This window comes from Sceloporus undulatus, chromosome 4, assembly GCF_019175285.1.
Source record: "Sceloporus undulatus isolate JIND9_A2432 ecotype Alabama chromosome 4, SceUnd_v1.1, whole genome shotgun sequence".
In the NCBI taxonomy this organism is placed as follows: domain Eukaryota; kingdom Metazoa; phylum Chordata; class Lepidosauria; order Squamata; family Phrynosomatidae; genus Sceloporus; species Sceloporus undulatus.
Window position 1 is genome coordinate 251,042,339 of NC_056525.1, and position 26,160 is coordinate 251,068,498.

The 26,160-nt window shown below is 56.8% G+C and overlaps 2 protein-coding genes across 24 annotated transcripts in view; one reads left to right on the plus strand and one right to left on the minus strand.

The window, feature by feature from the left end:
- GRINA (glutamate ionotropic receptor NMDA type subunit associated protein 1) overlaps positions 1–26,160 on the minus strand; it is a 595,197-nt gene that overhangs the window by 164,184 nt on the left and 404,853 nt on the right. The window lies entirely within an intron of this gene.
- The window catches only part of PLEC (plectin), a 124,175-nt gene that overhangs the window by 84,444 nt on the left and 13,571 nt on the right, over positions 1–26,160 (plus strand). For 9 of the 23 annotated variants that reach the window (XM_042463630.1, XM_042463644.1, XM_042463646.1 and 6 more), the window contains 31 exons: positions 370–431; positions 1,622–1,636; positions 2,287–2,376; positions 3,547–3,582; positions 4,406–4,483; positions 4,600–4,692; positions 6,100–6,266; positions 10,052–10,167; positions 10,281–10,387; positions 10,500–10,619; positions 11,445–11,540; positions 12,007–12,134; positions 12,622–12,715; positions 12,857–13,011; positions 13,463–13,772; positions 13,923–14,000; positions 14,456–14,617; positions 14,739–14,843; positions 15,147–15,242; positions 15,382–15,507; positions 15,612–15,764; positions 15,872–16,026; positions 16,233–16,359; positions 17,092–17,275; positions 20,808–20,965; positions 21,269–21,447; positions 22,144–22,282; positions 22,719–23,075; positions 23,530–23,613; positions 23,800–23,904; positions 24,992–25,090. In XM_042463630.1, the coding sequence (XP_042319564.1) occupies positions 370–431; positions 1,622–1,636; positions 2,287–2,376; positions 3,547–3,582; positions 4,406–4,483; positions 4,600–4,692; positions 6,100–6,266; positions 10,052–10,167; positions 10,281–10,387; positions 10,500–10,619; positions 11,445–11,540; positions 12,007–12,134; positions 12,622–12,715; positions 12,857–13,011; positions 13,463–13,772; positions 13,923–14,000; positions 14,456–14,617; positions 14,739–14,843; positions 15,147–15,242; positions 15,382–15,507; positions 15,612–15,764; positions 15,872–16,026; positions 16,233–16,359; positions 17,092–17,275; positions 20,808–20,965; positions 21,269–21,447; positions 22,144–22,282; positions 22,719–23,075; positions 23,530–23,613; positions 23,800–23,904; positions 24,992–25,090 (3,974 nt within the window). The remainder of the gene's footprint in view (positions 1–369; positions 432–1,621; positions 1,637–2,286; positions 2,377–3,546; positions 3,583–4,405; positions 4,484–4,599; positions 4,693–6,099; positions 6,267–10,051; positions 10,168–10,280; positions 10,388–10,499; positions 10,620–11,444; positions 11,541–12,006; positions 12,135–12,621; positions 12,716–12,856; positions 13,012–13,462; positions 13,773–13,922; positions 14,001–14,455; positions 14,618–14,738; positions 14,844–15,146; positions 15,243–15,381; positions 15,508–15,611; positions 15,765–15,871; positions 16,027–16,232; positions 16,360–17,091; positions 17,276–20,807; positions 20,966–21,268; positions 21,448–22,143; positions 22,283–22,718; positions 23,076–23,529; positions 23,614–23,799; positions 23,905–24,991; positions 25,091–26,160) is intronic. The other 14 variants (XM_042463633.1, XM_042463645.1, XM_042463647.1 and 11 more) reach the window with 3 other exon arrangements.

Consider the following 26,160-nt stretch of genomic DNA (forward strand, 5'->3'; position numbering starts at 1 on the left):
GCAGAGAGAGAGAGAGAGAGAGAGCGCTCTGATAGGGAGTTCCTGCATGGCAGGATGGAGGGGGGGCTGGGTGGCCCTTGGATGTCTCCCGGATGCTCTGCTCTCTGATACCATCATTGCACCAAAGACGTTGGGAGGATGAGCTTTGCTAGACCTGAGTCCATTTCCTCAGCTGCAAGGAGGGGAGGCTCCAGCGCCTCCGAGAGCAAGAAAGACCAAAGGAACAGGGGTTTGGCTGCCCAGGCACAAAAAGGCCCACAGGCCTGGTGGGAAAGTCTGCAAAGGGACTTTGTGGCACCCCAAGTCCCTTAGCTCTCCCCCCCCCCCCCCCACCCCCCCCACCCCCTCCGTCCTCTCTCTCTCTTGCAGACGAGCGAGACCGGGTCCAGAAGAAAACCTTCACAAAATGGGTCAACAAGCACCTGCTCAAGGTGAGCCCTGGCTCCCCCTCGCCTTCCATGGGGCCAGTTGCCGGTCTGGGGCTCCTCCTTGTAGGACTCTTTGGGGGAGTCTCTGGCCAAGGCTCTTCCCCCTCCAGCCCCCCTCTGTCCTGGGAGGAATGAGCAGGGGAAAGAGCCTCCCACTCGGAATGGGGATTTATGTGTAGCCCCCTCCCCTGCTCCAGGCAGAGCTTTGTTGGGGGGGGGGCTTTTTGGGGGGTTCTCTTCCTCCCCACCTGCCACGCCCCATGACCTCATTCTTCTTCTTGCTGGAGGCAATGTGTTTTTGCAGGCCCCCCTGCCCATCCTTTGCCCCAATGCCACCCTTCTCCATCCTTGGCATAGCACCGTCTCCCCCGGGTGGGGTTCTCCCCACCAGGGCCACCACAGGCATACCACTTCCTGGAGGTCCAGATCCTCTGCACTTGCCCCCTTTGTGGGGTGGGGGACCCCCAGGCAGCCCTCCTCCTTTGGAGTCCGATTGTGGTCACCCAGAAGGACCACTAAACATCAGGGACACTTTGGGGTGGGGGGAAGAGCAGATTGTGAGTTGGAGGGAGGCCCAAAAGGAGGGGCAGCTGAAGAGAGCCCCCCATCTCTCCCCACTTCCTTCTCCATCTCTGTGTCACTCCCTCTCTCTTTGCCTTTCCTTACTCTTGTCTCGGAGCCTCTGTGCAGATCCCCCTCCCCAAAACTCCAACCGCCCCCTAGCAGCCCCTCTTTCCCCAGAGTGCGTCCTTTTCTTGGGGAGCCCTGCTTTGGGATGTTGGTGGGGACCCACCAGTTCAACCCCATCCTGAAGACAGCTAGGGACCCTGTGCGATTTGCCCCCCTGTTGTGATGAGCAGCAGAGAGTCAAGCAAGGGGGGGGGGGTCTGCTCTCCTTGGCACACACAGCACAGAGCCAGGAGGAGCAGGCCCTTCCTGGGGGGTTGTGTGTTGGGAGCCCCATCCTCCCTGGCCCTGGCCCTGCCCACTCCTTGGGTTGGGCTGAGCCACTCTCACATAGAGGGGAAGGGGTAGGCAGTGCCAGCAGCCCCACAAGTGGCCCTCTCCCTTGGCACCCTCCCCAGCCATGGCACACAGATGCGTGGGGAGTGTCGTTTTCTCTTCCTAACCTGCATCTGTCTCTTTCTCTTCTGCTTCTTCCTCTCCTTCTCTCCTTCCTTCCTTGGCACCAGCACTGGCGAGCAGAGGTAGGTGTGCCAAGCCTTTCTGGGGCTGAGGGGGGCACCAGAAACACTTTCTTTCCCCCTTTCTCCTGCCCTTTTTCACTGCTTCTTTCCGTTCTCCCACAAAGCTGCCTGGGGAGGGGTTAGCTGGCTGGGGGGGGGGTCTTTCGGACCCCTTTGGCCCCCGGAGAGGTTGATGGAGTTGAACCCAGGGCCATTTTATTTCTTGGCTCATTTGTTTATCTGCTGCCTGTCCCCATACTTGGGGTTGAAGGTAGCCTCCCAAAGCTAGATACGGATAGGGACCGACGTGGACACAAAGGCCAGGGTGGGCTGCCTACCAGGGCTGCTGTTGTTGGCAGAATGCATTTGCAGGCAGCATCTGAGGGCTTGCAGTGGAGGCCTTCCTGAAGGGCACTGCCTAACCCAAAGGGATTTTGGTGCAATGGGGCTGAGCTTGGGACGGTGGCAGGCTCTGTGCTTGCTTCTGCTCTGCTCAGGGCAGCCCTGTGGCTGGAGGAGTGACCACCAGGATGCTGTGTCCAGCAGGGCCCAAGAGAGGGGTGGAGGCAGTTGCATGAAGCCCCTGCTTTATGGTAGGTGGGGGGGGCCCTGGGCCCAGCCCCTCGCCCACCATGACCGTTGCTGACCATTTCCTCCTTGCCTCCCGCCAGGCCCAGCGCCATGTCAACGACCTCTACGAAGACTTGCGCGATGGACACAATCTCATCTCTCTCCTGGAGGTGCTCTCGGGAGACACCCTGGTAAGTCTCCCCCTGTTTGCTCATGGGGGGCAGTGGACACTCTCCCTCCCCCAGGACAATGCTCTTCTTCTGCCTCTCCTCTGGGCAGAGCCCCATGGTGGTTGGGGGGGGCAAGAAGCAGGCCAAGATGTCTTAAGGGCAAGGCTGGACTGCAGCCCCCCTCCTCGCCCCCTGCATTGCTGCCTTGCTTCCTTCCCCTTGAATTTTTCACAGCCCCTCCCCCCTGCTTGCTCTCTAATGGGCCCCTGAGTCTCTTGCCTGGTGGTGATGGTGGTGGGGCACTTTTCTGCCACCTTGGGGCCTCCTCCTTGGCTGTCCCCCTCCCTCCCTCTCGAAGGGCCTGGAAGTGGCAGGGAGTGGGGCAGAAGGAGGACCTTCCCCATTCTCCTCCTCCCTCTTCAGTGGCATGGGACCCCTCCCCACCTCTCCCCCCATTGCTTTGCAGACTCCATTGGGGGTCCTCCGTCCAGGGTCTGCACCATACTCCTCCCCCCCTCCATTCTGTCCTTAGGGACAAAGAACTTGCCAGCCTTGGGGGTACAGTTAGGAAGGAGGCTCCCCTTTGGCTCTTGAAACGCCTCATGGTTTTGAGTGTGGGGTCCAGGTCTCCCTACCATGGGTGCCCCAGAAGTGCAGTAAGCATGGTCTGGGGCGGGAGTGGGTGTAGGGAGGCTGAGACTCCTCCAATGAGCCCCATGGTGAGGAAGAATTAAGCCCCATGGGCTCCAGGTGGTTCCCTGTGTAGTTTGGATGTCCAGCCGACTGTGGTGCTGCACACGCTCTCCAAGCTGGAGTGGTCAGTGTCAGGGGATGATAGGAGATGGAGTCCAAACCATCTCTAGAACCAAAGTCTTCTTCCAGAGAGAGGTTGTTTTAGCGAACATAGAGAAAGCAAGAGGCCAGCCTGGGACTTCTCCCCCGCCATTTTAGTCCAGCCTCCTTTCCCTCTTGGTCACATAGACCCCCACCCCTCACCTGCCTGTGTTTGTGCTCTAACACAATAACTCTTCTTTGCTTTTGGGGAGGCTCTTCCTCCCCCGTGCCCACTGTCTGCTGCTCTGTCTGTCTGTTCTGTCCATTGCTGGCTCTGTCGGCGGGACCTCTGCCTTCTGACCTCTGCCCTCTGCCCTCTGCTTCCCTCTTTGCTCGCCCTCGCCTCCGGCCGCCCAGCCCAGAGAGCGCGACGTGATCCGGAACTTGCGGCTGGTGAGTGAGTGGTTCTGCCCCTTCGCTTTCTCTGCATGGCACCTTTGCTGTGGCCGCAGCGCACACCCCTCTGCTGCACTCGGACGGGGCTGTGCCCCTCATGCCCGCCTCTGCCCCCCACAGGGCCATGGGCTGGCTGGATGGCTACTCCTGTGCTTTGCCTGTGGCTGGCCTGGCACTGCGGAGGCATCTCAGGGATTTGGGAGTCTCCTTGTCACCCCAACTCCACTCCAGATGGCTCAGTTCCTCCTGGCTACTCTCCATGGATTCTGGGGGAGAACAGCCAAGATAGGGGGCATGTGTGAGGGTCGCTCAGGGTGCGAAGCGCTGCCCCTGGTCATCTGGGGGGGGCCGCTGAGGAGCTCATTCCTCAGACGCTTTCTCCGTTCTGGGTCTGTGCTTGCAGCAAGGGGCTTCTGCCTTTGCAGCGCTTTTTAACTCCCCCCCCCCATTAGCTGTGTGTGTCAATTCTGCCCCCTCCCCCCAATTTGGGAATGTGAGCAGGGGATTGTGCTGGGACTTGGGGGGCGCATGGGAAATGGGGTGGAAGGGAATGAGGGGTTAGTGGTCCTCATGCCAGCAGCAGCCTGGAGACAAAGAGGAAGCCGTGGGGGGAACTGTGGCAGGGGCATTTCCAGCCATTGTTCTCTGGCTGATGGGAATCTGTTGTTGGGGGCTGGGCTGGATCCCCTTCCATCTGCTTGGCCTGGAGGGAGGCTTTTGGGGGGTAGGGTTGACAGCTGGAGGGGGTGTTGGAGGTGTCCAGGTTCCAGTGGGGCAGGGGCACTCACCCCCCCACTTTCCTGTCACTTGCCCCCCACAGCCCCGCGAAAAGGGCCGGATGCGTTTCCACAAACTCCAGAACGTGCAGATTGCCCTGGACTACCTGAAGCACCGGCAGGTGAGTCGACTGGAAGGGGCTCTTTGGGCATGGGGGCGGAGAGCCCCCTTCCTCTGTCCAGGGGGGCTCCAGGGGTCTGAGCCCTCCCAGTAACACCAGTGGCCTCACTTTCCCAGGTGAAACTGGTCAATATCCGGAACGATGACATCGCAGATGGAAATCCCAAGCTGACGCTGGGCCTGATCTGGACCATCATCCTCCACTTCCAGGTGAGCATGTGGCGGGGAGGATGGGACTGACACTGCCAGGGCAAGGAGCAGGCTCCTGCTTTCTGGCCTGGGGGGGGGCTTCTTATGGGGCACCTCCTTCCCCCACAACTGCCCCCTGCCCTCCCTTCTGCCCAGCTGTGGGGCTGGCAGCCAGGACAAGATGTTGGCAAACCAGGAGGTTTGGGTTGGGGTTCAGGGGAACCCCTGTGTGGGACGGTCAGGGTGGGGTGCCCCAGAGATGTGGGCTCCTCCATTGACCTTCCCTAGCAACGCACAGAGAGGGTAGCAGTTGAGATGTGTTTCCTAAACTAATGCAAAACTGACTTTGGTGGAGGCATTAATTAAGTAGCTCAAGGGAGCAGCCAGGAGAAGGCTTTGAGGTAGCTTTGAAAGCAGGGATTTTTTGCTGGCTTTGGAGAGGGGAGTTTGGGGAGGGAGGGAGGAAGCCAGATGAGATCCCTGCCCCCTTCTAGCAAGCAGGGGGTTTATGGAGAGCCCCGTTGTTCCCCCCACACCCTCCTCTCCCCCTCCCAGACCCCCATAGATTCCCCTCCCTCCCCTCCCTAGTGCCTGCCCCAGGCAGCAGCGGCAGCGAGGGGGAGCATGTGGTGGGGCTGGTGCGCATCCAGGGTGCGGCTGAGGAAGGAATGTGGGTCGGGCCTGTCCCACACTGGGCTGGAAGCAGAATGCGGTCCTGTGGTTTCCTGAGTGTGACTCACCCATCATTGCCTCAGGACACCCACTTTTTCCATGGCGTGGCCAGGAGCTGCTGATGCCTCTTGTGGCATCACTTCCAGTTCCCCACCCTTTTGACTAGAGAAAAAGGGGGCCCAAGTTGGTGGGTCACATGCCCTTTCAAGACCCAGAGAGGCCCAGTCTTGAGGGGCATCTTAGGCTTTCCCTGGGAGGAAAGATGCCCCACGGCTGGCATGCAAGGCTGAATACAAGGTTCCTTTCTTGTATAAACGTCTTGTATAAAGGCGGTTTTTTATCTTTTGTGCTTTATGTGGCGATATGGAGGAAAGACCATGATTACTGATGCCCCTCGGTTCCTCTGATCGCACCTTATCAATTTCTTATCCCTGTGACTTTTGCTTCTCTTTTGCCTGTTTCTGATCTTTTATTGTTCTTTGCATATTTACTGAATAAATGCATAAATGCATAAACAATGAAAGGCCAAAAATGTAAAAATAGAAAATCAGGCACTTTCACTGATTGATCAAAATAGAGAATCAGAAGACTAGGAATGGGAAGAGCAGCTAGGAAAGAGCTAGATAAGACTTTTGGGGGTCCCTGGGGGCACCAGGGGCAAAGGGCAGGAGACGGACTTTGCTGCCTGGCGAAAAGGCTTTGGCAGGGGTCTCCCGTCAGACTCCTGTGTTTACTGCCCCCCTTCTTGCCCCCAAGATCTCGGACATCCAGGTGAGCGGCCAGTCGGAGGACATGACGGCCAAGGAGAAGCTGCTGCTCTGGTCCCAGCGCATGGTGGAGGGCTACCAGGGCATGCGCTGCGACAACTTCACCACCAGCTGGCGCGACGGGAGGCTTTTCAATGCCATCATCCACCGTCACAAGTAAGAAGGGCCCCAGTGGGGTGGGGGGGGGTGCCCCATAGCCAACTTTCTCTGGGGTGAGCAGGGTGGGAGGGACAGAGCCAGGGCCTCAACTGGCCTGGGAGGCTCCTCCCCAAAACGAAGTGGTTGGCATTGAGGCACCACACCCTGGATCTTGGTGGCTGCCCAGTGCCCTTTGGAACTGGCTGGGCCTGGCATCTTCTGGGCGGGGGGGGGGGAGCGTGTGGCCTGAGCTGGTGTTGGCACGAGCCCAGAGTTCAAAAACCATTCCTTCCGTCAGAGCCTTCCCATGAGTAGTCCTCAAGGCAGGTAGCAGTGGATCCGGACCCTGTCCCACCCCGCTCTATCTTATTCTCTGCCTGGAGAATCCGAGGCCGGAAAGCCAGGGGAATGGCATGAGTAACTGGGCTGGAATCCTAGAGTTGGAAGAGACCCCAAGGGCCACCTAAGACCCTTCTGCCATGCAGGAAGACACAGTCAAAGCACCCCCATAGATGGATATCTAGCCTCGGTTTGAAAACCTCCAGAGGAGGAGGCACCACACTCCCTCCTTCAGTGTCAGGGGGGTCTTCTCCTCCTTGACTTGGGCAGTGTGTGTCCCTCTCAGTGTTCCCAGTCCCTTGGCTATCCAAGGGGGCACAAGGCATAGAGAGGCCGTGACTCCTTCCAGTGGGCATCCCAACCCCTCCCCAAGTCAAGGGTGAGGCCCAGCTGGATGGAGGCATTGAAGAGGGGGAGGTTTCTGCCGACCAAAACTGGCATTCTCCTCAGGAGACCTACCCTGCATTTCCTTTTCTCCCACATTGTGGCCCCTGGACTGCCTTGCGCACACACACACAGACATACATAGATACTTTGTGTTTGTCCTTTTGTCTTCTGGACCTCTTCTTCTTCCTCTTCCTTGCCTCCCCATTTCCTGCCTCCCTGTGCCTCCTTCGCTGAGCATGGCTGGGCATGTCTCCCCAGAGACCAGGAGTGCTGGCATCCCAACACTCACCTGGGCTCCATTCTGCATCACATGGGCACAGAGTTCCCTGTGCCATCCCTCCTACCTTCCTCCCCCTACTTTTCCCCCCTTCCCCAGTTGCTGCACCCCAATCTCACCTCCCTCAATTGGCTGCATATTTGGTTTTCACACTAACCTGGTGTGAAAATAGGAAGGGGTTGGCACACCTAGGGAGGGAGGAGAGTGGGAAGAGGTGGCAACCCATTCCTCCCCCCACACACACGTAAAACAGGAACAAGCAGGAGCTGGCCTGCCCCACCCCACCTGCCGTGCCACGCCCCACACGTGTCTAGGAAGGGAACCATTATTCCTCCTCGGGGTGGGCACACGCCACTCAGCCCAGGGAGCACCAAGGATCTGTAGGCTCCTTCCCTTCCCGGATCGCCAGCCTCTCTGAACCCAATGTGGGCACAATGAGTGGGTGTCCGCGGGGCCGGAGACAAGCTAGGCATCAGGGATGGGGGGCACGAGAAGGGTCCAAGGAGCAGGTCGTAATGGTGTGTGAGGAGGTCCCCCGCGAGAGGCCGGGCACGGTACCACGAGTACCAAGGAGGTCACAGGCCAACGGGCTGGATGGCTGGGCACTGGCAGAAGATTCAAGCATCAGCGGGTCACTATATTCTGTCCACTCCACGCTGCGCCTCCGAGAAATGTAGGGACCCCTCTTTTCTCTGGTCCTCTTGGCCTTTGCCCTGCCTGCTGCATCCCGTTTCCATAAGGCGAGGAAGGGGCTGAATCCGGGGAGGGCTGCAGTTGGGGGGCATTAGGCTGGGGTTTCTGTGCAGGGGGGTCTCAAGGGTGTTGGGAACCATGAATGGTCATGATAGGTTTTTACACCTCCTCCTTGTTTTTGAATAATAATAATAAATAATAAAATAAATTTATTATTTTTATACCGCCCTTCCATAGATCAGGGCGGTTCACAGCAAATATCTCACTAACTCCTCCCCCCTGGTAAAAAGCCACCACAGCGGCAAGACAGTCCTCCGCAGTTCTGGGGAGCTTCTTCCCAGGTGACATGGGGGGGCAGCGGCAGAAGTAGTCCTCCACCAGCTCTCAGGCAGTCCCCGATTTAGGGTTGGGAGTGATGGGTCCCTCCACCAAATGGGGACTGGAGTGGAATTCTTTGCTCCCCCCAATTCCTGACCCATATCTTGGCTCCTTTCCTTGGAGAGTCCCTTGGAGCCCCATGTTCACCTCCAGCAGCCATTTTGCTCTTTGCAGTTTACTTGAGATGGGAGGGGGTTCCTGGATAGGCAAAGAGGGGGCACAGCCTTGCCCTGCCTTAACCTGGGCCTCCATGCCATCTTCTGCTTTCTTGCACTTTGTGCTGGGGGGGATTCTCCTCCTGAGGAGGGGGGGATTCAGCATCAATGGCAGACAGCAAGCAGCTTTGTGGGAGTGAGGAGGTGGGTTCTGGTGACCCCCTTGGTTTCAGGGGGGGGAGCTGTGCCCTGGGTGCTCTGCTAATGGCAGCTCTTTGCCCATGTTGCTCTTGGGATTTTAGGGGAAGGGCCTGCGGGTCTGGGCAGTTCCAACCTGTCTCTTTGAATCAGACCCAAGGGAACATCCTTCCCAGCAGCCCAAGGCATCTGAGGAGGGGGATTCCCTTTCCTCTCCTGGACTTTGCCCCCTCCCCATGTATCTGAGTGCCACCTGGCATGGTGACCCCGAACATGGCATGGACTTGAGCCTCTTAGTTTGGAGTTTGCTTGGGGGTGCACCCAGCCCCCCCTCGCCCTCCCCTGTCCTTGACCCCTCCCAGCCCCAAACCCCCCTTCTCCCACCCTCCCTGCTCTTTGTATTCTGCTGTGCCAGTGCCCCCTCCCAGGCAAAGACATCCCTCCCCACACATACTTCCAAGCAGATTTCCTTCCAGGGATTTCATAGCCCAGGTTCCCCTGCCCACCAGCCCAGTGCCCCCTGCCCTTGTGCCTACCCCCCGCCACTGCCTCTAGCCATGGCTCAGGAAAAGGAGGGGCAGACCGGGATGGGGGTCACCAGCTCTTGCATGGGGGGGGGGCTGGGTCCTAGCTTTACGTGCCCACCCTTTGTCCTGCCTCTAGGGAAGCCCAGCAACGCTTCCTTTTGGGTGCTCAGAGGGAAGGATGTGGGTGCGGAGGTGGCTGGCAGTGACTAAGAACAGCCTGGAGTGTCTCCTCCATTTTGCACAGGACTTGCTCAAGGCGGAAGGCAGGTGGTTGGGTGGGGTCCCTGGCAGCCTGGGTGATGCCCAGACGCTGTCTTCTTGCCTGTTGCTGAGAGGCTAAGGTGCTTCTGGGGTCTCTGCCCCGCCCCCCTTTCATCAAGCCTGGTGTCCAAAATCTTCCAGGCAAAGCATCAGATCTCAGTTTTTCATTCATAAAGAGAAGCGGGTGCTTCCTTGGCAAGGCAAGTACTGTGGTCCTCTCTGCCCTGTCAGTTTCCTGTCTTTGGTGCTCTCTAGGGACAAAGCATTGACCCCTTCCAACTTTACGGTTCTACTCTATAGTTCTATGGGGTCATGTGTGGGAGCTGCTAGCAAGGTGTGGGTCTCTGTTTTCCCGATGTACCAGCCCCAGGGCCAGCCCAGGGCCTTCCTCATGAGCAGAAAGGGGCAGAAGTGGCCATGCAGTCAATGCCAGCGTGGGCCCGGGAGGAAGCCATTCCCAAAGGCCAGTCATCTGATGGGGCAGGGTGTTGCTGTGGGACGTTAGTGGCATTCAGCATTTGGGGTGGAGTCTCTCATGCTGCCATTGCACCCCTCGTTATCCACTCCTCCCCTCCCCCTGCTGTGCAGGCCGATGCTGATTGACATGAACAAAGTGTATCGCCAGACCAACGTGGAGAACCTGGAGCAGGCTTTTTCCGTGGCCGAGCAGGACCTGGGGGTGACGCGGCTGCTGGACCCCGAAGGTAACTGTGCCAATGTGGGGTGGTGGGGCACAGGAGATGCCTGGGTGCCATTTCTGTGGGGCCAATTGGGGTGCTACTTTGGTGGCTGATAACCGATTCTGCTTCCTCCACAGATGTTGATGTGCCCCAGCCGGACGAGAAGTCCATCATCACATACGTGTCCTCCCTCTACGATGCCATGCCGCGAGTGCCGGACGTGCAAGACGGAGTCAAGGCCAACGTGAGTGTGGGGCTGGGTCCCACTGGGTGAGGCAGGGTGGATGGTCGTGGGGGGGGGGGGAAACTGAGCATTGGAAGGGCCAGTGGGGGACCCACGGTTGCCCCTCTTACAGGAACTGCAGCTGCGCTGGCAGGAGTACTATGAGGTAGTGACGCTGCTGCTGCAGTGGATCCGTCATCACACGGTGGTCTTCGAGGAGCGCAAGTTCCCTGCCAGCTATGAGGAGATTGAGGTGAGAGTGGAGCTGCCCCCTGCCCACCCTCTCGTCCTGGCTGCTGCCCAATGGTGCTGGCCTCTGGACAGCCTCCCCACCCAGTGGGTCCATGTCCCCACAATGTGCCAAGGGAAGCCTTCTGGCCCTGATCACAGGTCGGGGTGGCAGCTGGACCTCTGCTCCAGGGCAGCCCCATTTCCCCTTGGGCATCTCCCCCCCCCCCCCCCGCAGTCCTGTCCTGCTTCCTCCCACAATAACCCTCTCGCTGTCCAGCACCCACACACCTGGCCCAAACTTTCCCTGGTGTTCCTGGGATCCTTGACTACTCAGAGGGAGAGCCAGGTGGGCGTTCCCCTGCTCCATCCCCCCCCCCAACTGTTGGCTATAGATGAAAGGGCCTCTCCTTCTCCTCTTCCTCCATGCGCAGGCAGGATGCAGATCAGGATTGTTCCTGCCGGGAGGAAACAGGCAGGAGCCCAGGCACGGCCCCGGAGGGTGGGCTGCATGCCAGCTGCTGGGCGGAAAGGACTCCCCCTGGCGGCAGCATGCCTCTGCTTCCCTGGTACTCAGGGGACGTGCAGGATTTTTGCTGGATGTGCACCCCCTTTGGGCCTTGGGGTCCCCAAATGCAGGGCCCAGAATATGTTTAAGCTCCCCTCTCAAACTCTTTGGCCATGTCCACAGAGGAGGGCAGCAGGCGAACAGGGTTTGCCCACATGGTTTGGGAGGGCACAGAGCTCTTTCTCCATGGCTGGCACTGCTGCCCTTCCACTGCCAAGGTTCCCGTTGGCTCCCCACACAAGACCCTCACCCTCCTTGTCTTTCTCTCCTGTTGCCCCACAGATCTTGTGGCGCCAGTTCCTGAAGTTCAAGGAGACGGAGCTTCCCGCCAAAGAGGCCGATAAGAACCGCTCCAAGGCCATATACCAGTCCTTTGAGGTGGGCACCACTCACTCTCTGCCCTGCCCTTGCTCAGGGGGCAGGTTCCAGATCCCTCCGTTTGCCCCTGGGCTAAGACATGCCAAAGGGCTGCCCTCAGAGGGTGGGGGGGGGGGGTTGAGTGGCATTGGCCACCCAGGTGCACACCTGAGTCCAAGTGACCCAAAGGTGCCCAGTTCCACTTTTTGGTTGGGGAGAGTCCACTCTCTGTCTTTGCGACTTGAGCCCAGGAGCTGAGGCAGCCCCAGGGACCTGCTCCAAAGAAGGTCTGCTTCATGCACACGAAAGGAGACCAGCTCCTTAGCTGCCACAGGTGTGCTCAAGAAGCTGGCAGAGAAACCCTGGCTCTCCTCTCCTCTCCTCTCACATGGAAAGTTCACGAGCCCCCAGGGTCTCCTGTGTGTTCTAGACACGCGCCATGCGTCTGACTGAGGATCTTCTCTCCCTTTCTGCCTGGCTGGTCTAGGCTGCTGTGCAGTCCGGACAGGTGAAGGTGCCCCCTGGCTACCACCCGCTGGATGTGGAGAAGGAGTGGGGCAAGCTGCATGTGGCCATCCTGGAGCGCGAGAAGCTTCTGCGCTCTGAGTTCGAGAGGTAAATGGGGGTGTTCCACTGGGGCAGTTTTTCTCACAGGCTGGCAGTGCCAGGGGGCAGATGGTGGCAGGGGCGATCCTGGATTCCAGGGACTGTATTTCCAGCTGTACTTCCCGCAGGCAGGGCCCAAAGAATGGCCTGGAGGCCTGGCCTTGGGAGCAGCCCTTCCCTCCTCTTGGGGAGGGCTGGGTGCCTTGCCAACTTTAATGGGAAACACACGGCCAGTGACTCAGCCTCCCCCCCCCCCTGCCTTGGGGCTCATCAGGAAACCCAAACCGCAGCCGGCAGAGCGAGGCCAAAGGCGCTTTGGAGCAGCTGGTGGGACGGCTCTGCCTTCAAGGCTGCCTCGAGGAGGGAGGGAAGGGCAAATGCGAGCATGGGATTTGGAGAGGGGGACAGACCAAAAAGTGTCAGGGTTGGGGACCACAAGTACTTCTGAGGAATCTGTCTTGACCAGTTGCATTTCCCCCTTCTTCCCCCTCCCCAGGTTGGAGCGGCTTCAGCGCATTGTCAGCAAACTTCAGATGGAGTCGGGTCTGTGCGAGGAGCAGCTGAACCAGGCTGACACTCTCCTGCAGTCGGTAAGATGGGCCACAGACCCCTGGAAGACCCAGATGTGGAAGGAAAGGAAGAGGGAAATGGAGGCAGCCTAGCTGCCCGCTCTGCAAGGCTGGCGGGTGTGGCTGTGAGCCTCCCTGGCATGCTGCCCTCTCTCCCGCCAGGACATCCGGCTGCTGAATGCCGGCAAGGCGCCACAGAAGTCAGCCGACATCGAGCGGGACCTGGACAAGGCCGACGCCATGATCCGCCTGCTCTTCAATGACGTCCAGGCCCTCAAGGATGGGCGTCACCCGCAGGGCGAGCAGATGTACCGCAGGTCAGCCACCCTCTGGCCGCCTCTGTCCTGCTTGGCTACCCCTTTCCTGAACAAGGCTGCTTTTGGCAGAGGCCAGGGGCACTGCTCACTTGATGGCAGCAGCTGGTAACACTGAAGGTGGAAGCTTTTCAGGTTGCTGGAGGGTGGTCGCCCCGGTAGCATAGAGACCCCGAGACCCTCTTCCAGCAAGAGGCTGTGCCTGACATCCGTCCCTTCTGGTGCCCCCTAGTGGTAGCTTCTTCCCTTTTTGGGGCCATCCTCTCCCCACAGAAACTGCCCCATCCCTTGGCTCTGTGCCATTGCAACATAGGTTTGGTGAGGGTCTATGAAAGGGTGTGCCCCTCACTCTCCCCCTTGTGGGCAGCCAAAGCTGGGCACATGTGTAGCACCCAGCTTGCCAAGGGGAAGCGGCTGCTGCCTCGCTGACTACCCCTCCTCCCCTGCAATGCAGGGTCTACCGCTTGCACGAGCGCCTGGTGGCCATCCGCACTGAGTACAACCTGCGCCTGAAGTCAGGATCAGCACCCGTAGCCCAGGTGACCATACCTGTCACCCAGCGCCCACGGCAGGAACTGGACGACGTCACGCTGCGCTACCTGCAGGACCTCCTCGCCTGGGTGGAAGAGAACCAGCGTCGGATTGGGGCGGCAGAGTGGGGGGTTGACCTGCCCACTGTGGAGTCCCAACTGGGCAGCCACCGTGGCCTCCACCAGTCCATTGAGGAGTTCCGGGCCAAGATCGAGAGGGCACGGGCAGACGAGGTGCGGGCAGGACTGACACTTGCATGCATGGTCCCCAGGCATGGAAGGGTGGGGAGGGTGGCACGCCGATCCCTGGATGCGTGTGGGTGGGTGGGTGCCAGCATTGATGCCCTCATGCTCACAGTGCCAACTGTCCTTCTTCCTCCATAGACCCAGCTCTCTCCCGGCCCACGGAGTGCCTACCGGGACTGCCTGAGCAAGCTGGACTTGCAATATGCCAAGCTGCTGGTGAGAGGGGCAAGGGGAGAGGAGGGGCTAGGGGTTTGTGTCTGTGGGCTCCTCTGGGGCAGGCGTGGGGTCAGCCAGCATAGTTGTGGAATGGGCATGGGGGATGTTGGAGATGGGCAGCAGAGCAGACCACTGCATAACCTATCCCAGCCTATCCTGCTGTTGCTTCTTTCCAGCAGCTGGGCTTAGACATGAGATCTAGAATCTTACATTGATTTAAAATAAAAGCAGGAGCCTTTGGCCCACTCCCAGGCATTCTGCTGCTGCTGCTGCTTCCACAAAGGAGGAGAGGGGGATGCGTGGGTGGGCAAGGGGTCCTGTGAACAGGGCACTGGACACAGGGTGGCTGCCAGGGGGGCAGGCTCAGAGGGGTGGGGTGGGGGTGGAAGTCCCTTGCAAAGAGGAGGAAGAGGGTCAGCGTGGTTCCCCTGACCTCCACGGCCGTCCCGTTGCAGACCTCTTCCAAGGCCCGGCTGCGGCACCTGGAGAGCCTGCAGGCATTTGTGGTGGCGGCCACAAAGGAGCTGATGTGGCTGAACGAGAAGGAAGAGGAGGAGGTGAACTATGACTGGACTGAGCGCAACAGCAACATGGTGGCCAAGAAGGAGAGCTACTCGGTACGGGGGGGGGGGGGTTTCCTGCTCCTGGGGCGGGACATGGCCGGGGGCTGCAGGCAGGGAATGGCTACTAAGGGCCCCTCCCTGGTCCCCCAACCTGGCATTTCTCCTCCCTTTCCAGGGCCTGATGCGGGAGCTGGAGCAGCGCGAGCGGAAAATCAAAGAGATCCAGAGCACGGGAGACCGGCTGCTGCAGGAGGACCACCCAGCCAAGCAGGCGGTGGAGGTGGGCATGACACATGGCATGGCATTGCGTACCAACAGGTCCCATGACAGCCCAGGCGCATTACTCTGGTGATGAGAGTCACATGTCCATCACATGCCCTTGTCAGATGCCCACATCCTGGCATTATCTCCACAGGAGGGAGGAGGGCTAAGCCCCCCCTCCCCATGTCAGGTCTGTGGCCAAGCCACTGAAAGCATGATGGAGGTTTCTCCTCACTGGCTGTCTGGCTGTCTTGGGGACTTGTGGCTTTGGTAGCCCCCCTGGGGGTTCGACACATAATCTGACCCTGATCCCTCCCTGCAGGCCTTCCAGGCTGCCCTTCAGACCCAGTGGAGCTGGATGCTGCAGATGTGTTGCTGCATTGAGGCCCACCTGAAGGAGAACACGGCTTACTTCCAGGTGAGGCGTCCCCAGGGTCCCAGTCAGAGCAGCTGTGGGAGCCAATTCCTGGCCAGGTTTGCCCCCCACCCCCCGGCCTGCCCATCTCCCCACAACACCCCTGGCAGCCCCTCACCTGACCGCTTCTCCCTTTCCCCAGTTCTTCTCAGACTTGAAGGAGGCAGAAGAGTTCCTGTGCAAGACACAGGAGACCATGAGGAAGAAGTTCATGTGCGACCGCTCCGTCACCGTGACGCGTCTAGAGGACCTGCTCCAGGACTCCCTGGTGAGTGCAAGGGGGACACGCGGCCAGCCACCCACCTTCACCCACCCTGCGCTTGCACTGCCCACCCTGACCATCCCCTGTGCCTCCCACTTTGCCAACTTTAGGACGAGAAGGAGCACCTGACGGAGTACCAAGGCCACGTGGCAGGGCTGGCCAAGCGCGCCAAGGCCATCGTCCAGCTCAAACCACGGAGCCCCTCCAACCCCGTCAAGGGTCGGCTGCCCCTCCAGGCTGTCTGTGACTACAAGCAGATGGAGGTGAGCGGCGAGGGAGGAATTGGGGGGCAGGGGACACACCTCTGAGGATTGGGGCCGGGATAGGCCTTGGGTGCCCATCTGAATTTGGCGTTCTTTCTCTTCTCCAGATAACGGTGCACAAAGGGGACGCCTGCACCCTCCTCAGCAACGCCCAGCCCTACAAGTGGAAGGTGCTCAACGCGGCCGGGAGTGAGTCCGTCGTGCCGTCCATCTGCTTCCTGGTGCCCCCACCCAACAAGGAGGCCCTGGATGCCGTCAGCAGGTCTGCCATGCAGCCCCCCACCCCCAGCCCTACCTGCAGGGTGGGATGCAGGACCCTATTCAGAGGGGACCCCTTGGGCGGCAGAGCAGGACTCAAGGGCCTTGCCCTGGGGGCCCCCCCATGGCCCCCTGCCACCTGGTGTTTGGGAGGGCTCCCTGGCGTGCCCTGGGACCTCTGTGCCCACACGCATGTTCTGTTCTCTGCAGGTTGGAGGGCACCCACCAGGGCCTGCTGGCTCTCTGGCACCAGCTGAACATTGACATGAAGAGCCTCCTCTCCTGGCAGTACCTCCAACGCCACATCCAGCAGATCCAGTCCTGGTCCCTCCTCATTGTGAGCCTCCGCTTTCTCTTGATCCCCTCTCATACTGCTCCCCTCCAAAAAAAACACAACACCTTTTTTTTTTTAGTCCATGGTGCTCTGCCACTTTGGGGAGTCTGAACCAGGCTCCAGGGGTACTGGGGTCTTGGGTATGGCACCCCTTTGTGCCTGCAGAGCTTAGACCCTCCTCTGATTTTGGCTGCTCCCTTTGGTTTCCTCTCTCCTCTTCACAATGAGTTTCTGTACAGGGATAAAATTACAGAGTTGGAAGGGACCCCCAAGGGGCATCTAGTCCAGTCCCCTGCCTTGCAGGAATACACAACTAAGGCACTCCTTGAAATGGCCATCCTACCTCTGTTTGAAGGGTCTCCAAAGAAGGAGAGCCCACCATTGCCCTCCAAGGCAGTTGGTTCCACTGTCAAACAGCCAAACAGTCCAGATTTTCTTCCAAACGTATTGATGGAACCTCTTTTCTTGCAATTCAAGGAATCATAGAGTCTTAGAGATGGAAAGGGACCTCAGGGGCCATCTTGTCCAATCCCTGCCATGCAGAAATACCCAGATCAAGTTCACTATCCTCCCTGGTGATCCCATTTCTCTGCCAGACAGTTCCTATGCCACAGACTTGTCTTTAATCTTGGTCCTTTGATGCCTGAGAACTGGACTTGGGATGAGGTGGAAGGTGCTTAGTGTGTGCCTCACACATACCCTGGACCCCAGTCTGACTGGTCCTGTCTCCTGCAGTTCCGGACGATGCCACCTGAGGAATACCGCCAGACGCTGCGCAGCCTGGAGACCCACTACCAGGAGTTCCTGCGCAGCAGCCAGGACTCCCAGAACTTCCTGCCGGATGACCGGCTGCAGGTGGAGCGCGAGTACAGCGCCTGCACCCAGAAGTATGAGCTGCTCCTGCGCAGCCTGGAGAAAGGTAAAGCCCTGCCTGGTGCTCCTTCCAAGGGAGAGGGTACCCCTTTGCGCCTGCCTGCCCTGCAAGGGGGATTCCTGGCCCAGGTTGCTCTCTTGCTCTCCAACGGCCACCAGTGGCCCCAGTGCCTTGCCCCATTCCACCCAGCCCACCAACTGCAGCGAAGGGGTTGGGACACTGGATGGGAACTGGAGGGAATCTGGACCACAGTCCAGAAGTGGGCAGCTGTTGGAGACGGGGGGCTCACCTTGCCCCCCCCCCCGAGGACATTGGAACATTCACACAAAATGTCAAAAGCCTTTTTCTGTCCACAGTGCCCTCAAAGCGGGGACGTTTTTGCTATCTTTTAGCTGCCCATGTTCCATTTTAGGTGCTGAAGAACAGGAAGGGACCGAGTGTGTCACTTCATGTTTGGGGAAGAGACATCTCCTAGACCAAAAATGTGGGAGAAAGCTCCCCAGAGAGTTTTTGGGGGCACTGTGGTGCAAAATACGTTTTGTCGAAGACAAAAACTGTTTTTGACGTTGGGGATGTCGTGGAGTCTCCTTCCTTGGAGGTCTTTAAGCAGAGGCTGGATGGCCATCTGTTGGGGATGCTTTGATTGAGAGTTCCTGCATGGCAGAAGAAGGGGGTTGGACGTATGTGGCTTGAGGTATGCACTTTGCCCACTGTTGTTCCGGTCCCTAATTGGGCATAAAACTTGCTGGGTGACCATGGTCCAGGGACTCAGTCTCAGCCTGACCAACCTTGCAGAGATGCTGTGTGACAAGCGAGGGAAGAGCCATGTGCCCTGCTTTGAATGCACTGGAGGAAAGGCAAGTTATGAGGGTAACACATTTAAGCCTTCTGGCACAGCTTTCTGGAGAATTGCGGATGCTGCAGCCAGCGGATGCCCATGAATTGCAAGAGAGGAGATGATGGACGTTGCTTGTGTGCAACATCCATCATGCATCAAGGGATTGCGCCAGGAGGCTCAACATTTGGCGGAGTGTTTTGGGTGGTTGCCCAATTGCTGTGCCCGGTTCCAAGCTGAAATTCCAGCCCTAGAAGCCAGCCAATGAGATAAGCTGATGGCGCCATATTGCTTGCAGAAAATAGCAAAGACCTTAGCTTGGACCACCGCTCTGGATTGTCCGAGTTCAGGGAGAGTGTGTTGAGGAATGTAAAGCCAAATGTCAAGACTCAAAAAATAATGAGCACAGGTGATTTATGCCACTTTAAAGCAGCTAAGAAAGGCACTGAAATATAAAAAGATTTCCAATGCCTTGGCTCAGTCCTTTTACACAAATGGAGACTGTAGTCAAGAAATCAGAAGACTAAGACTTGGAGGAGCAGCCAGGAAAGAACTAGACAAGTTCCTGAAATGTAAAGACTTCACCTTGGATCCCAAAGTCAGGATGATCCATAGAAATCATCTAATGATCCATTGGATGATCCATAGAAATGATCTAATTCTGTGTTTGGTTACTACATAAAACTACATAGAAGGGAATAAGCATTACAGAATAAAAACGCCCCATACATCACTTTCAAACCTAAATTGATCCAAGTAAATAATTTTTATACGACGACACAACGAACAAAGACACTAAGGAAATATATGCCTAAATACAATTCTACTTTATCTAAGCCATCCTAAAATAATACCGTATTTGGAGTACTCCCTAATTTTCGTTTGCCTTCTACAATATTGAGTTATTTCTCTTTCTGTGCTAATCATGTACTCTATAAACAACTTCCAATCTTCCTTAAAGATCTCCAGCTCTTATCCCTTTTAAAGACTGTCAGTTTGTTCCTTCTGCCAAGTGTTATAATTTTAATATGAGCTTTGCATAAATCATATTGCAGCATCCTTCCGTATTCCTTACCCAGCTGTTCATCCAACAAAAAAGAAGAACTCCTTCTTTTTCATTGCAATGCGTCTTTCGGTATGACGTCTGCCTTGGTGTGGATCTTAGTCCAATATTGTCTCACTTTTTCCCATGTCCAGCACATAGAAATGAAATGAAATATCCAGGGGTAGCTGTGTTGTCTATACAGCAAACTGCAATGACATCCACATTCACAAAGCAGTGATGGTTGGCCGATGTTAGTCCCAGGGCTGCGTTTTGCCAGGATGTTGTTGGTGTTCTTCTGAGTCTGGAGGGAGGGATGTCCATGGAAGCAGGACAGTCCTCCTTCTCTTCCTGGGAGACACAGCATTTCAAAGTCCAGGAAACCCAAATGCCATGAGCAACACCAAAAGGGACTTCCTTTGTCCTTTGTGAGGCCACAGACCCCTTTCTTAGGCAGAGAACACTCAACCTCTCAAAAAGCCTCCATGCTTTTGCATTAGGAAAACTTTTAAGGAAACGTTAAGAAAACACTGAAGGAAACGAAGAAGCAATGCTGCATGCTGTCCCAATTTTGTTTAAAAATACTCTTTTCCTTTGTTCATTGGTATAAAAAGCCCTTTCCTTCAGGTTTACATTTGCAGCGTGTATTTGTAGTCCTGTATAGGTCTTAGAAATCTTGTCTGGAGTTAGATGCAAGCTATACATAGCTGGACGTAAACTTTAATCCTTTTTACCACCTTTACCAACTTCCCAGCTGTATATTCTGTGCCTGTTTCACCGTTTGCTCCTCCATTTCCAGCCTCAACAGTAATTTAGATAGTTTAGTTATTAAAGTGTAAAACTAAACACTTTGGTTCATCTATCTTCACAAACATTTGTTCCAGTTGTTCAGGTGTCTTCATTTTATATTGATCTGCTTCTAATTTCAGATCTATCTGTTTAGCTGAGGGCCGGTGGGGTGTCAGGGTTGGGGCGTTGGGCTAGGACTCTGGGAGACCAGGGTTCGAATCCCCAAGTCACACTTTCTCAGCCTCAGAGGATGGCAAGGGCAAGCCCTCTCGGAAGAAGCCCCCATGATAGGGTTTGCCTTATTTATCTAACCCCAGGCAACTCTTCTTTCTCAAAGAAAAAAGAAACTTCATTTTGGAGAAGCATTTTTGACCGCACCTTATTTTATATTTAGTCCAGATTCTAAATGGCAAAGTCATTAAATGATCCTTAAAATCTGCATTAGTTCAAATTTTCTCAAACCGCAAAAATTCATGCCAACCAAATCTATTTTGTCCAGCCTGTCCTTCCCTCCGTCTCGGGTTGAGGGACCCATAAGACGACAGGCAGCCCCACGGCTTCCCTTTGCAGCCTGGCTTGGGGCCTCATGCCACTCCAATAATGGAAGGTGGCATTAAGTGTTCACACGGCACATGCTTACTTTGTGGAGCCTGCTGCCACAGGAGACACAGTGAGGATGGTGGCCAGTTTAAAGGGATCATTTCCTGAGGAAGGGGCTACTGGTCAGGCAGACTACTCGCCAAGAGCAGAGGGAGGCAGGGTGCCCCTTTTTCTTTCTGTCCTGCTTCTGGGCCAGATCCATCTGGCTGACCAGCTCTCAGCTCTGGACAGGCCAGCTTTTGCCTGGTTTGGCTTCAGGACCTGCTGCCCCAAGGTTTTTGGGCCCGCTGACCCTGGGCTTACCTTTGCAGGGGAACAGGAGGAGTCGCTCTGCCGGAACTTCATCTCCCAGCTGAAGGACATCCGCCTGCAGCTGGAAGGCTGCGAGTCCCGCACCATCCACAAGATCCGCCTGCCGCTCGACAAAGACCCGGCCAAAGAGTGCGCCCAGCGCATCACTGACCAGCAGGTACACCTCCCCCCAGGCCAGACATGGCCAAGGGTGGGCACTGGGGTTGGCACAGGGCAGCTGGTGAGCCCTTTGCTTTGGAGGCCAAGGGTCCCAGTTTCAGCCCTCAGTCCCACCTCCAGGCCGAGCTGGGAGAGGATCTGGCCTGGAGGGCTGTGAGACAGGACCTAGTGAGCAAGACTGGCCACCTGAAGGTCCAGAGGCACTTTCTTTTCTCAGCTGCCCTGGCTGAAGGTGCCTTTGCATCTGCATTTGGACTGGTGGTGGTCACTCTCTGTCCATCTTCCTTTCTCCCCTCTCCAGCAAATCCACCAGGAGCTGGAGGGCATCAAGAAGAACCTGGGGAAAGTGAGTGCCAAGACGGAGCAGGTGCTGGCTCAGCCGGAGCAGGCCTCCTCGGCCCCCACGCTCCACTCCGAGCTGGACATCACTCTGCAGAAGATGGACCAGGTCTACAGCCTTTCCAGCATCTACCTGGAGAAGTAAGTGCTGCCCCCCATGCCCCCCCACCCACCTTGGCCCTCATCTGCAAGAAGGGGGTGATTTTAAGCGTAATGCCTGCCTTTTTCCGCTACTGTTTCATGGCCTGCCAGTTTCATCTGCACAGCTTTCAAGTTTGAAAATGTTTGGGAAGGAACAATAATTTTGTGGGAGCTTCTCCCTTTTAGGGTGGAATTTCATGACGAGGGTGAATACAAATCTCTTGCCTTTCCTTCTGGGGTTGTCTCTTCCACGCACCTGTTGCCCGATCCTTGTATGTGCCCACAGTCCACCAGAGAAAAGCACAGTGGGTGGCAGTGCACAAAAGTGCCCCTTCAATAGTGAAACCCTTGGCACAGAGCATAGTGCCATTCTGATGCCAAGCCAAGGCCCTTTCACTATCCCAGGTCCTCCCATGGAGACTCTTCCTATGTCGATCTCTGCAGATTTTGCCCGCTACTCACTCTTGCCTATCTTATTCCTCTGGTCTTTGTTTCTGAGTACAGTAATGCATATTTTGTTGTTCTGTATCTATTAGCCTTTTGTTTTATCTGCACTGGGCTTTTTCACTTTTGTTCAATGTTGTAATCTGCCCGTTGTCAAGTAATCTAAAACTCTGCAGAGTAAATGGCTTAAAGGGGCCTCTTTACCGGATCATGCGGTCCCAATGACTGACCGCCTTGTCTGTTTCCGCCCAGGTTGAAGACCATCCACTTGGTGATCCGCAGCACTCAGGGGGCTGAAGATCTGATCCGCAAATACGAGGAGCAGCTGAAGGATGTGCAGGCGGTACCCTCAGATCTCAAGGCATTGGAGGCAACCAAGGCAGAGCTGAAGGTGAGGGGCAGCAGATGGTCACTTACTCTCTCTGTGTGTGTGTGTGTGTGTTGCGCGGTTCTCGGCCAGAGAGTCTGGTGAGGCCTGAAATGACCATAACCATGGGCAAGGCAGGCAGGTGGGTGGTCTTGTGCTTTCCAGCCCTTGTTCTCAGCCCCCACTGACCCTGCGTGTGGCATGTTTAGAGCCCTGGTGACGCAGTGGTTCAATGCCTGTCCTGCAGCCACTCACTCAAAACCATAAGGTTGCGAGTTCAATCCCACCAAAAGGGCTGAAGCTCGACTCAGGCTTGCATCTTTCCGAGGAGGTCGGTAAAATGAGGACCCAGCTTGTTTTGGGCAATTACTTACAGATTGTAAACCGCTTAAGGAGTGCTTAAGTGCACTGATAAGCGGTATAGAAATGTACTTGCTATTGCTATGTGTCTTCACTCCAGCGGCTGCGTGGGCAAGTGGAAGGGCACCAGCCCCTCTTCAACACCTTGGAGATGGACCTGGCCAAGGCCAGTGAGGTGAATGAGCGGATGGTCAGGGGCCACAGCGAGAGGGACATCGATCTGGACCGCTATCGGGAGCGGGTGCAGCAGCTCTTGGAGCGCTGGCAGGCCATCCTGGCACAGATTGACCTGCGCCAACGGGAGCTGGACCAGCTGGGGCGCCAGCTGCGCTACTACCGCGAGTCTTATGACTGGCTGATCCAGTGGATCCGGGAAGCCAGGCAGCGGCAGGAGCACCTCCAGGCCGTGCCCGTCACCAATAGCAAGAGCGTGCGGGAGCAGCTGCTACAAGAGAAGGTACGGCCAGGGCACCCCAGGGCAGGCAGTGGCTCAAGGTATCTAGCCCAGTCCACTGTGAACAGCGGGCTGCGCATCTTCCTTCCTTCCGACTCTCTTCCTGCATTCCCTCTCCTTGAAGATGTCTGAAGCTGCTTGCGGCCTCACCAAAAATAGAATGTGACAAGGCAAGCTCAGGACCACCCTGGCAAGCTGCCCGGATTCCCCGTGATACAAATAAATCTATCTATCTATCTATCTATCTATCTAACTAACTATCTATCTATCTATCTATATGTGGGACCCTGAACCAGATGGCCTGTTGGTCTGATGGAGCTCCAGGGCTTTTCTGGTGAATCCTCTTCTCCATCCATAGTTCCCCCTCCTCAGCATTCTCTGTCCACTCTTTGGCTATGAGCCTCTTGCCCAGTATGGCCATCTCTTCTGGGTCTTTGATGGCTGTTTGTTTTCCTAGAAACTCCTGGAGGAATGCGACCGGAACCGGGAGAAGGTGGAGGAGTGCCAGTGCTTTGCCAAGCAGTACATTGATGCCATCAAGGTGAGGGCGGGGTGGGATGGTACTGTGTCCTGACAGCCCAGTGAGCTGGCCCTATTGCGTGCAAAGGGGTGGCAGAGCCTGGCTGGCTCTGCAAGTCAGAATCCCCCTCACTAACTCCTTCCTGGGGTTCCAAATCCATGTTCACATGCTCATCATGTTTCCATGCCTGTAATTTTTCTCTCAAAGGACTATGAACTCCAGCTGGTGACTTACAAGGCCCAGGTAGAACCAGTGGCTTCTCCTGCCAAGAAGCCGAAGGTGCAGTCGGCCTCAGACAGCGTCATCCAGGAGGTGAGGGACGGAAAGGCAAACTGCCCAGAGTGTGTGCATTTGTGTGCAGGGCCATGAGCAGGTGGGACGCAGGTAGCCACAGTAATAAATAAATAATAATAAATTTATTATTTTTATACCGCCCTTCCATAGATCAGGGCGGTTCACAGCAAATGTCAATAAAACAATTAAGAATACATAAAAACACCCCTCTCTCACTGACCCCTCCCCCCTGGTAAAAAGCCACCACAGCGGCAAGACAGTCCTCTGCAGTTCTGGGGAGCTTCTTCCCAGGTGACATGGGGGGGGGGCAGCGGCAGAAGTAGTCCTCCACCAGCTCTCAGGCAGTCCCCGATGTTGCTGGGTCTGCCTGATGGCTCCCTCTGAGGCCGAGATGACAGTTGAAGAGGGAGGGGCCTCTTCCTTCAGGCAGTCCCCGATGTTGCTGGGTCTGCCTGATGGCTCCCTCTGAGGCCGAGATGGACAGTGGACGCGGGAGGGGCCTCTCCTTCAGGCCTCCCGATTGTGCTGGGTCTGCCTGATGGCTCCCTCTGAGGCCGAGATGACAGTTGAAGAGGGAGGGGCCTCTTCCTTCAGGCAGTCCCCGATGTTGCTGGGTCTGCCTGATGGCTCCCTCTGAGGCCGAACCAGTTGAGAGGGAGGGGCCTCTTCCTTCAGGCAGTCCTCGATGTTGCAGTGCCACCAGCAGAGGGGCTGCTCCTGAGAGAAAGGGTCCAGTGGCCATCTTGAGTCTGGAGAGCTCCCAAGAAGTTTCTGACATGGAGACCCTCCTGGAGGGGACAGTGGAGAAGAAGTGTTTTTCTCCTAAAAGCTTTGATGCTCTTGGTCCCTACAGAGAGAGGATGCACCTGGGCATTCCTTTTCTGGAGAACAGAGGAAGGGGTGTACTCTTGATGCGGTTGCCCTGCTATGGGCTCCCCATTAGAAAGGGCTACTTGGCCATACAGGGGGCAGGATGATAGGACTGGAGTGGCATGGTGGGAGGACACAGGGGTGTGGGCTGGCTGGCTGGCTAACTAGTTGGGTCCAGTTCTGGGAACCCTGCCCCATTCCTCAAGGTAGTAACCCTGGGCATTTGGCTTTCCAGTATGTGGACCTGCGGACTCGCTACAGTGAGCTGACCACACTGACCAGCCAGTATCTGAAGTTCATCACTGAGACCCTCCGGCGGCTGGAGGAAGAAGAGGTAAGGAGGGTTGGGAGTCACTGGGGGCCTAGCATGCCTTGGCTGCATCCTTCCCCTGTCCTGTCCCATTGGTCCCTAATGGCCCACATCTGACTGCCTGTTCCTACACCACTAATGCTGGCCTGTGACACCCCTAACCTTACAAAATGCCCCAGCTGGTCAGTCCAGGGCCAGTGGAGCCCTTTGCAGGCACTGCCCCATGGGCTCCCTCCCCAGCACTGCTAGCACAGCCCCAAGTGCCACTGGCAAAGGTTTGGCTTAGTCTGGCAAGAAGAGGCACTTCCCAGATACACACGGAGCGCCGCCACGCCTGCCTGGCCCTCAGCGGCCGTGGGGCGAGGGCGTCCCTCTGACTCTGCTGTTCACCTGCTGCTTTTTTCTGCTCTGGTCTGGTAACCTTTCTAACTCTTGGTTTCTGCTCTTTGGAAGTCCAGCTGCTTTGCCAGTGCTTGGTCTGGGGGAGTGTTTGTGTTGGTGGGGAGCTAATGGAGGGTTAGGACCAGGAGGACTCAGGCGTCCCGGCACCAGGTACTCCTCTGCTCTGTGCATGCTCTCCTACACATCCTCGCCACCCGTACCCACCCTCCCCTTGGCACCCTTGGTTCTGCCTACTCCCCTCTGTGCTCTCCTCTAGGCCGAGGGAGGGGTCTCCAAAGAACGGGGGGGGACGGAAAGGAGGGGCCACTGAGGTGTTTGGGGGAGGGATGGGACCTTGGCTGTGCCCATTGGCTAGAGGCAGCCCAGAGGAAGGGGGCAGTGGTTACCATGCTCAGCAGATCATTGTCATGACCATCTTGTCGTTTGTGCTGTTTCCGTGTTGTCATCCCGGCCTGGAACCACCAGGCTTCCTGGTGTTTTCTGAGGCCCTGCTTCGTGCTGTCTCTATCGGGTGCACTCTGCGCATGCTTCCTTTCTTCCCAGGATGTGTGTGTGTGTGTAAGAGAAGGAAGGAGGCGGGCATCCCCCGCAACAACCTATTGGTCACCGGGCGGCTTCTGGCAATCCAGAGGCTAGCTGCTGCTGCCTTTGGACTTCCTTGAGAAGAGGCCAAAGGTGGACAAGCTCCATGT